An 11,607-nucleotide genomic window follows, 5' to 3' on the forward strand; every position below is an offset into this window, starting at 1 on the left:
GAATTCCAGATTGATCTCATACCAGGAGCTGCACCTGTAGCCCGATCTCCATATAGACTTGCACCTTCAGAAATGCAAGAATTACAAGACCAGTTGCAAGAATTATCGGACCGTGGATTTATTCGTCCTAGTTTTTCACCTTGGGGTGCTCCTATTCTGTTCGTCAAGAAGAAGGATGGATCTATGAGAATGTGCATAGATTACCGAGAATTAAACAAATTAACGATCAAGAATCGGTACCCATTACCGAGGATTGATGATTTGTTTGATCAATTGCAAGGATCAAGTGTTTATTCTAAGATTGATCTACGCTCCGGATATCATCAGCTGAGAGTGAAGGAAGAAGATGTTCCTAAAACAGCGTTCAGAACCCGTTACGGTCACTATGAATTTTTAGTCATGCCTTTTGGATTGACTAATGCTCCAGCAGTATTCATGGATCTAATGAATCGCATCTGTAGACCGTATTTAGACAAATTTGTCATTGTTTTTATCGACGACATATTGATTTACTCGAAGAACAAGGAAGAACATGAGCAACACTTAAGACTGGTACTAGAGATACTCAAGAAAGAAGAATTGTACGCAAAATTTTCGAAGTGTGATTTCTGGTTACAAGAAGTACAATTTTTGGGCCATGTTGTCAGTAAACATGGAATTAAAGTTGACCCCGCCAAGATCGAAGCCATTAGTAAATGGGAAACACCGAAGACTCCAACACAAATCCGCCAATTCTTAGGTCTTGCTGGTTACTACCGAAGATTCATTCAAGATTTCTCTAGAATCGCCAAACCCTTAACTGCATTGACTCAAAAGGGAAAGAAGTATGATTGGTCCACAGAACAGGAATCCTCATTCCGGTTATTAAAGAAGAAGTTAACGTCTGCACCCATTTTGTCATTACCGGAAGGAAATGATGATTTCGTGATCTATTGTGATGCTTCACGCCAAGGTTTAGGATGTGTATTAATGCAACGCACAAAAGTTATCGCATATGCCTCACGACAACTAAAAATTCATGAAAAGAACTATACGACGCACGATTTGGAACTTGGAGCAGTAGTTTTTGCACTCAAAATATGGAGACACTATCTATATGGCACCAAGTGTACAGTGTACACCGACCATAAGAGTCTTCAGCATATTTTTGATCAAAAACAACTCAATATGAGGCAACGTCGCTGGGTAGAGTTGTTAAACGATTACGATTGTGAAATCTTTTACCACCCCGGAAAAGCTAATGTTGTAGCTGATGCCCTAAGTCGAAAAGAAAGAGTAAAACCTCTTAGGGTCCGAGCTTTGAATATTACAATTCGTACTGATCTCACAAAGCAAATTCAAGCAGCACAGTTAGAGGCTTTAAAAGAAGAAAACGAAAAAGGCGAAATAAGCAAAGGGTTAGAAAAACAACTTGAAGAAAAAGCCGATGGAACCCTGTATTTTGCTGGTAGGATATGGGTACCAAAACATGGTAACCTAAGGCAACTGGTACTGGATGAAGCACACAAAACGAGGTACTCAATTCACCCAGGAAACGGAAAAATGTACCACGATCTCAAGAAGTTTTATTGGTGGCCTAATATGAAAACAGAAATTGCTACTTATGTAAGCAAATGTTTAACGTGTGCAAAGGTCAAAGCTGAGCACCAAAAGCCGTCAGGATTACTGCAACAACCAGAAATTCCGCAGTGGAAATGGGAAAGAATAACCATGGATTTCATTACGAAATTGCCAAGGACTGCAAGTAGTCATGATACTATTTGGGTGATAGTTGATCGTCTAACTAAATCAGCTCACTTCCTACCAATAAAGGAGACAGACAGTATGGAGAAATTAGCACGCCTATATTTGAAGGAAGTAGTTTCCAGGCATGGTGTACCCATCTCCATCATATCTGATCGCGACACCCGATTCACATCACGTTTTTGGCAATCATTACAAAAAGCATTGGGAACTCGATTAGATATGAGCACCGCTTATCACCCACAGACAGATGGTCAAAGTGAAAGAACAATACAAACATTGGAAGACATGTTACGGGCATGCGTGATTGACTTTGGAACTAGTTGGGATCGACACTTACCGTTGGCAGAATTTTCATACAATAACAGCTATCATACGAGCATCAACGCAGCGCCATTTGAAGCACTTTACGGTAGAAAGTGCAGATCTCCTATCTGTTGGAGTGAAGTAGGAGAAAGACAACTTACTGGACCAGAAATTATTCATGAAACCACCGAAAAGATCATTCAAATGCAACAGCGATTGAAAACGGCCATGAGTCTCCAAAAGAGTTATGCTGATGTAAGAAGAAAACCGCTAGAATTTCAAGTGGGCGACAAAGTCATGTTGAAAGTGTCACCCTGGAAAGGCGTTGTACGATTCGGTAAACGAGGAAAGCTAAGTCCTAGGTACGTAGGACCCTTTGAAATCACCGAAAGAATTGGAACAGTTGCTTATCGATTAAAGCTACCGCAAGAACTTAGTAGTGTTCACAACACATTTCACGTGTCAAATTTGAAGAAATGTTTAGCTGAAGAAGATGTCGTAATTCCTCTTGACGAAATACTAATCAATGATAAACTCCATTTTATCGAAGAACCTGTTGAAATCATGGACCGTGAGGTCAAACAATTAAAACAAAGCAAAATACCGATAGTTAGGGTTCGTTGGAACGCAAGACGAGGACCCGAGTTTACTTGGGAACGTGAAGATCAAATGAAGCAAAAGTATCCACATTTGTTCACTGATATCGCTCATGAAACAGGTACTACTCAAAATTTCGGGACGAAATTTTCTTTAACGGGGAGGTACTGTGATGACCCGAAAAATTTCGACTAATTTAAACCAATTCTCTATACGATTTATTATTTTAACACGTTAAACAAAGTCTGTTAGATTGAGTCTCAAAATTTTAGAACTGTTTCATATATACAATTACCTTTGACTACTCTCGACGATTCATGAACAATTATATGTATGTATATATATATGTACAAGTAAAAACGACTTTCCTACAGTAAAACCCTATTTGCTACAGTAAAAATTACTTTGCTACAGTAAAACACAATTTGCTACAGTAAAACACTATTTGCTACAGTGAAACCGTATTTTGCTACAGTGCTACAGTGAAAACGAGTTTACTACAGTGATTTGCTACAGTAAACACTATTTGCTACAGTAAAATACTATTTGCTACAGTAAACACTATTTGCTACAGTACACTATTGCTACAGTAAACACTATTTGATGTCGCCGAACTAGCAAACAAAAACGGAAAAGGCGGCCATGCGATCGCATGGCAAAAACACTGAAAACTCATGCGATCGCATGAGCTACAGTAAATCGAAAAGTAATATAAATACGCAGTTCGTTCGACGAATTTTTTTCACATTTATCTCTCAATATTTATATTTATATTATAATTTTAATTTTAAATTTAAGTTTAATAATAATAAGGTATATACGAGGGTGTTTTTAATTCGGGTTTCAAACCGCTTTAAGCTAAGGAAATATTGGGTATTATTCGGAGTATTGTTCTTGAATCCAAGGCCAACCATACAGTCGTCTACCATCATTACGTCTACGCAATTTGCCTACAATATTGAATCGCAATATTGAACTGTGAGTTATAGATCCCTTTTTAAATGCTTTAAATATTTTTGGGCTGAGAATACATGCAATTTATTTTAAACGCAATAAGACACAAGTACATACAAAATTCTACACTGAGTTAAACCAAAAATCCCTTAGCTTTGGTAACTAGTAGCTGCCAGTACATAGGATATGGACTGGTGGGCGCGAATAATTGTATATGGATCCATAGGGCTTGACATCCCCGTCCGAGCTAGAGCGCTAGCCTTTTAACGGACGTATGTTATTTGAGTTTAAGACACGTTGGTTTGCGTGTATTAAAACGAATGGGGTAATTATCACTATAGCGTTAAGTTTAGTTACCAGGGTGCTCTGTTACGTAGAATCTATTGATAAACTTTTGATGAAATCTTGTGGTCTATCTTTATATATGTTTATGACTCGAGCAATTAAACCTATAACTCACCAACATTCGTGTTGACTTTTTAGCATGTTTTATTCTCAGGTCCTTAGAATGCTTCCGCTGTGATGTGCTTGTTGCCTGCATGGAGTCTCTCATGCTTTGTACAAAGTTTATTGCATTCAAAATAAAACTGCGTTGTGTAATAAATAATTGGACTGTGATGTCAACCTGTAAATTAAAGACTTATGTATTTCGGGGTTTTGCTTATACCTAAGCACTTGCCCACATGTTTATAACTTTCTATGTTTAGAAAGTCACTTACTTTAATGAATGCAATATTTTATCAAAACGTATCATATAGAGGTCAAAACCTCACTGTGGAATCAATGATTAACGTGCCGCGTCAATAGCGATTTTGGCGGGTCGTTACAAGACTCGCCCGATTGTCACTACTTAATTCTTTTTTAAGTGTAGCTTTTAGTAAATGGATATATCTCTTTTCTGGTTCTTGGTCAAATGGATCGATATACACCGACATACATACTATAGGGTGGACAATTCCTAACATTTCCTTCTGTTTATTCTCGGGATCAAAGTTTTCACCTCTATTACCCATTTGGGTGAAATCCGAGGTGTCATTATCTATTAAAGCTCGTAGTTCATCTTCGGTAGATGACTCGTCTATTGAGAATATTGGGTTGGAAGGTTGTTGAATAGTGAATTTCGGGATCGAAGTAAATTCTTCTTCATTAACGGTCCTTATCAGTCCCTCCATTTTGGTCTCGGGGGTAAAATTTTCAACGTTATCGTTTTCCCAAGAGTACCAATTTGTCACCCTTACTTCTTATTCATCCATAGAGGCTAATGTGTCGATATGTTGTGAAATTGGTAAAACTGAATAAAAAGTATCATCGGGATAGTTGGTGATTTCGGAGCTCTCGAATTCATCAAAATTCGATGATATGAGATTTTCTTGCACACGACTCCTCAGATCAACAGGTGTGTAATCTGATAGAGTTTCAGCTTGCCTATTACAAACTCTCTCATTTGTTCATTTTGAGCATATATATATATATATATATATATATATATATATATATATATATATATATATATATATATATATATATATATATATATATATATGTTGGTGATTTCGGAGCTCTCGAATTCATCAAAATTCGATGATATGAGATTTTCTTGCACACGACTCCTCAGATCAACGGGTGTGTAATCTGATAGAGTTTCAGCTTGCCTATTTACAAACTCTCTCATTTGTTCATTTTGAGCATCAAGTTCTTCGAGTTTGATTTTCATATTGTCTAATAAATTTTCAGACACGTAATTTTTCTCGTCTACTGGTTGTTGAGTTTGGATATATTCTTGGGAATAATCCCAATTAGAATTGTATTCCTCATAATCATTCCATTCAGGTTCCATGGGTGCGTAATTTTCCATAGGAACGTAATAATAACATTACCATGTTGAGTGATAATCTCCACAGATTTCACAACCAGTTATTGTTTCGTTATTCGTGATCCAAGATTGACCGAACGAATTGTCATCAACACTCGGTTGAGAGTATTGATTTCGTATGTCGTAAAGAGTTTCCAAAATATCTTCGAGACTTTTCATAATGCGCTTATTACCAAATTTTAATTATCCTATTAGTTATAAAAATAGAAAAACTTATATAAGTTGTCCAATTAATAGACTTTTATGCTTTTGCCCACGTTTCGAATAGCCAATAGATGCAGCAGGGAGCCAGAACCCTTTAAATCGGAAGCTCACAACTCAGCCACTAACAAATCCAACTATTACTACGAAGCAGAAAATTTGGATGTCTATCAATTTAACCGCTTAAAATAATTTTTCGTTTTGAAATTTTAGAGAAGAAATAGAGAAAATTTCTAAGTCCTAAAAACTAGCGTGTCGAGAAATAAGAAAGAAAAAGAGTGCGCATCGAAAAACGTCGAAAAATAAAAATAAGAAAGATAGCGCGAAAAAATGGCGTCGCAAAATTCTAAAGCACCTAAATCTTAGTCTAAGGAATAAGCACTTAAGGGATTTTACGGCAAAGCCTAAAAATCTAGAAATAAAAATAAGCTACGGCAAAATACTAAGCTTAAAACTAGATATGAACGATAAAAATACAAATATTACGATTAACCGATTAAAAAGATACAAAAATAAAAATAAGCTTAAATTTTGATAAAATTATTTATTTTGATAAAAATATTATTTTTATATATTTATTTTATAAAAGTATTAATTTATATATATAAATAAAACTAATTAAAATTTAAAATACAATTTAATTAAAAATTAAAACTAATTATATTAACTAATAAAGTAATTAGGGTTTAAAATAATAATAAATAATATTACTCCGTAATTAAAGCGAAAATAGGGTTTCTGTCAGCGCGTCAGGGCGGCTCCGCGAGTCGCGTTGCCACGTGCCCTAAAATTCCGCAAGTCGCGGAGTTTGCATTTTCATTTTTTTTATATAATTTTATATTGTTTTTCTTAAAATATATATAAATATATTTATAGAAAAATAAATTAAAAATATAGAGTTTCGCCGAGTTCCCAGCAGCGGCGCCAAAAACTTGATGTGTGCAGCGGGGTGTACGAAATAGTATTAATTTAAATACGAAATACGACGAAATATTACACAAGTTTTAATTATTTATTTACAAAATGGATATACCTAAACCTTGCTACAACACTTATAGGCAGTGTACCTAATCGTACAGTAGTATAGTTTTTAGTAAGTCCGGTTCGTTCCACAGGGAATCTTTTAAACAAAGCTTAACGCTATATTAGTTTTAATTTATAAAAATACAAATATATATATATAAGTAATATTATTATTATAAAGGGGAGTTTTTACCGTTTAATGACCGGTTTGTCGATTTTTAAAACTTTAGTCGCAGTTAAAACCTAATGTAAAATATTAAATAAATAAAAGACTTAATTTAAAGCGTAAAGTAAATAACGATAATGAAATTGCAATAAATAAAAGTGCGATAAAATAAAATTGCGATAATTAAAATGTACGATAATTAAAAGTGCAATTAAATATAAAATAAAGGAAATTAAATATGAAATAAAAGAATTATGCTTATTTCCGTAATCATGATGTTTGACGTGTTGATTTTAGTTTATTCCCATGGGTTAATTGTTCTTTGTCCTGGATTATTTAATATGTCCATACGGATTTGTCCATAATAGTCCATCAGTCATAAATATAAAGAGCGAAAGCCTTCGTCAAATTATTCTTATTCCCGAAGTCAAATATTCCAACTAATTGGGGATTCGAATTGTAACAAGGTTTTAATACTTTGTTTAATGAATACACCAGGTTATCGACTGCGTGTAAACCAAGGTTTTACTACTTTGTTAACAATTACACCAATTACCCTTGAATGTAATTCACCCCTGTTTCAACAAGTCTATTAACTATTAATCCAGTTCCGTGTCCGGTAAAATGAATAATTATTGGTATTTATAGATATCCCGCCCACCGTACCCAGTCAAGCGTATGTGGTTATATATAAATATGTCAAATTATAAGTTTGTATATTAAATTAACAAGGTATTGTTTAGTTAATATAAAACCCATTAATAGCCCATAGTCTAATTTCCACAAGTGTCGTTCTTTTATCCAAACCCCAATTATGGTACAAAGCCCAATTACCCAATTTTAATATTTTTAGCCCAACATCATGATTACTTCGGTATTAAATAAGCATAATAATAACTTGCCTACGAGACATTAATTTAAAAAGGAGAACATAACTTACATTGAGTATTTATCGCGTAGTGTTACACGGACAGAATTTCGACTTCAAAAACCCATAAAATAACCTTTACATAACCCGAACTAATCTAATATAAAACTACCCTATATATATATATATATATATATATATATATATATATATATATATATATATATATATATATATATATATATATATATATATATTTATTATTTATTACAGAGTATTATTATTATTATTATTTATGTTTTGTTAAACTCGACAGAATTCGCGACCTTTTATAGGCATTCTGAAATTTCTGTGCTCCGCGAGTCGCGGCACTTTGTGCCTGAGAACTCCGCGAGTCGCGGGGAAATGGGATACAGCTCACACCCTTTTGGATCTTCTTTGTCGACGTTTTATATATATAAATATAAAATATAAATAATTAATATAATTATTTATATATTATATTATATATTATATTATATTCTTGTGCATAGTAGACTTGTAATTTTTAGTCCGTTGCGTCGGGCGTTGATAGTTGACTCATGTCCCGGTTCCGGATTTTCGAACGTCCTTGCGTACAATTTAATATCTTGTACTTTGCGTTTTGTAACTTGTACTCTTGTCATTTTTAGACGTTTTTCATCAATAAATTGAACCACTTGGATTGTATCTTGTACATTTGAGCTTTTTGGATGTTTGCGTCTTCAAATCTTCGTTTTCGCCTTTTGTCTTCGCACTTATTTAATATAAACGATTACAACTTAAAATAGGACAATTACAACTAAATAATTTACATATTGGGAGGATATTGCTACTAAATATATGTTCATTTGGAACACTATCAAAAACCCCAATAGGATAAAAACCACGGGGAAGGAAAGAAACGTTTCACTACTAAGAAAAATAGAAATTACACTTTCTCTCTAATTACAAGGATAAGTATCAATCTTTATATCTCTTGTAATTAGGAGATTAATACTCACAACTCTCTATTTATCTACTAGAATACAAGATTGAAGAATGAATATGAGATGAGAAATAAGCTTGAATTGAGCTCTTATTTATAGAGCTAGAAATGATGGTACGTTATATATGCAGACAATATCCTTGCCAAAATCAAATTTGATTCTCCAAATTGTAGGCACCAAACTTTGACCAAGCATTCACCTACCATGCCAACTAATTATTTTAATAATTCACCAGCTCCCACTTTATTTGATAGGGGTTGCCTCAAGGGCACTCAAAAGGATAAACACAATTACAGACTCGACATTATATAATACTAAAAACTATACAATGCTATCTAAACTCGAGGAATAAAATTGGAAGGAAAATACTCTTGCACTCTGAGGCCACATGGATAGAAAGCAACTTGAAAACGTCAAGCCGGGTAAGAAGAGGCGCTACAGTGTCGATTAAACGGCTACAAAGTAGGCCAATCCGACCCACTTAGTTTCTTAGCCAAATGACCAAAAGAGAGAAGAGCAAAAACCTCCAAGTTAGCCTATTCCTTTCTTTGTTTTGAGAGACGCGAATGGATGCTAAAGCATCGGTAATCCAAAACAATCACTCAAGAAATTAACATTCTTTCCACGACAATTGATCCACTCGTAGCATTTGGATTGAATTTCGGAAAGCAATTTTGGAGGGCTAGTTGGATTATTGCCGAGCACATGGTCGTTACGGTTTTTCCAAATAAAATAACTAGAGACCCAAAAAACCATCATTACTTTGTATTACTTAGTACAAATAGTTACTTTCTACATCATATCAAAAAGATTCGATCGAGACACACTGTTTAATCAAGTAATCAATCAACTCAGCTACGACATCAACATCTTCTTGCAAAATCTCTTGTTGTTCAACCATTTCTTGAGCAACTGTTAGTGCAGTATCATCGTCCATATAGAATGGGAACTCCAACTTCTTCGGCGCACCACTAAAGTAATTTACTGTCATTGTTACCATGATCACCGAGTTATCATCCTCATTCCTCACCCCTTTCAACCTAATGTAGTTCCCTTCGCTCACACACACAACCTCAACTGGTCTACAACGTGGGCTGTTGTTTGTACTACTCGAATCGGTAGATGTAATGTTGTTGTCCATCACACATGGGTTAGGTTTTGGCGAGTTTATCAAGTTAACCGGCTCATGTAGGCTCTGATCCTTCATACTTTCATGTGAAAAGAAAGGATCTTTTAGTAACTCTTTCGCACACAACCTTTGAGATGCGGGAACCAAACATTTCTCTATGAACTCCCTCACTTGTGGATCTTTGACTTTCGAAAGACCAGCCGGTTTTATATCTCTAGTAACCTTTCTATATATTTGCACATGATCTCTACACTCGCTATAAGGATATTCACAAGTAATCAACTCTAATATGCACATCCCGAACGAATAGATGTCAACAAATTCATTATATTCGCCTTCCCATACTTCAGGGGCCATAAATTCAGGAGTTCCTAATACACCTTTAACCGTGGGTTGCATCTTTAGCGTTGCGAATCCTAAATCTCCAATTTTCACTTGTCGATGATTTCCATTAACGAATATGTTATCGCACTTCAAATCTCTATGAATAATCGGCGGATCATGACTATGTAGATAATCCAAACCTTGTAGAATTTGCCTAGCCCAATTCTTGATAACTTTTAAATCGACATTCTTATGCTTCTCGCGATATTGCCTCAACGTGCCCGAGATGAACAATTCACTGATCATGTTAACGGTTTTATTCTTATCATCCACCCAAGAAACATATGACTTCATTACGTTGTCATGTTTCAATTTTTTTAGTAAGCTAATCTCAACAGGAGATTTCATCGCGTCATCTAACGTCATTCTGTTCCATGCAACTTCAATTCCTTCAACTTCATCAAACCCTTTATAAACTGATTTAAACGTTCCTTCTCCAAGAATTTCATTATATCGAACAAAACGATCTTGCGGACATCTTTCAACAAAACCATCATTGTCATCCGCCACATTAAACTCAAGTTTATAACCCATTATTATATCATAAAAAAACGTTGACACGTTAACCTGAACAAGTAAAACCTTATTCGTTTTAAAAACGTTCACAAGTCATGAAAACGTTGAAAACAGAAAAGATTAAGAAACGAAATAAAACCTGTGTTCTAAAAGCGCTTCACAGCAATAGAGAAATAATAATCGACCGACGTATGTTGATCAGAGTCTTAATTAAACAATTTTCAACAAAATTCATATAGATAATTAGTAATAGAGAAAGTAACTAGTATTTAATTGATTTTTGTAATATGTAGATTGGTAAGCACGCATTAATAGACTGTTTTCTTAATCACCACGTTTAATATAGCTATCACGTTAAATAGAGTCATGGGCTTCTATTAGTTTTAGGCTAAACACGTAATTTTATAATAATATATTAGAAATTTAGTTCAGAAATAGGTTTGAGAAACTATTTTATCGGGATTATTACTAATACGGTTTATATATTTTTTTGCGTAAAGAATACGGTTTATTTATGAATTTAAGAAACAAGAAACTGCATGCGTGATATGTTAACAAAACTTGGGCAACTGATTTTTTGAAAGGCCAATAATTAGGCCACTTACGTCTAGGCACTTTTTTTTTTTTTTTTTTTTTTTTTTTTTTTTTTTGGGGGTAATGGTTTTACTCGACGAATCTTCATGAAAAAGAATAAATAATGATTACAAATGAAGCACAAACGACAAAAGGAAAGCCCTAAAGTCTCTCAGCCAATCAAGCTAACCAATATAACTATTAGCTACCAGAGCAACAAGCTCACGTACGTACAATAACAAAAACATAAATCAAGAAATCTTCCGA

The 11,607-nt window shown here is 34.4% G+C and overlaps 1 protein-coding gene across 1 annotated transcript; it reads right to left on the minus strand.

Moving 5' to 3' along the window:
• Positions 1–9,540: 9,540 nt before the first annotated feature.
• On the minus strand, positions 9,541–10,785 carry LOC139889998 (serine/threonine-protein kinase WNK8-like). The gene has a single exon (XM_071872906.1). The coding sequence runs from the start codon at positions 10,783–10,785 to the stop codon at positions 9,541–9,543; it is 1,245 nt and encodes a 414-aa protein (XP_071729007.1).
• Positions 10,786–11,607: the final 822 nt, after the last annotated feature.

This window comes from Rutidosis leptorrhynchoides, chromosome 2 (assembly GCF_046630445.1).
Source record: "Rutidosis leptorrhynchoides isolate AG116_Rl617_1_P2 chromosome 2, CSIRO_AGI_Rlap_v1, whole genome shotgun sequence".
Lineage (NCBI taxonomy): Eukaryota > Viridiplantae > Streptophyta > Magnoliopsida > Asterales > Asteraceae > Rutidosis > Rutidosis leptorrhynchoides.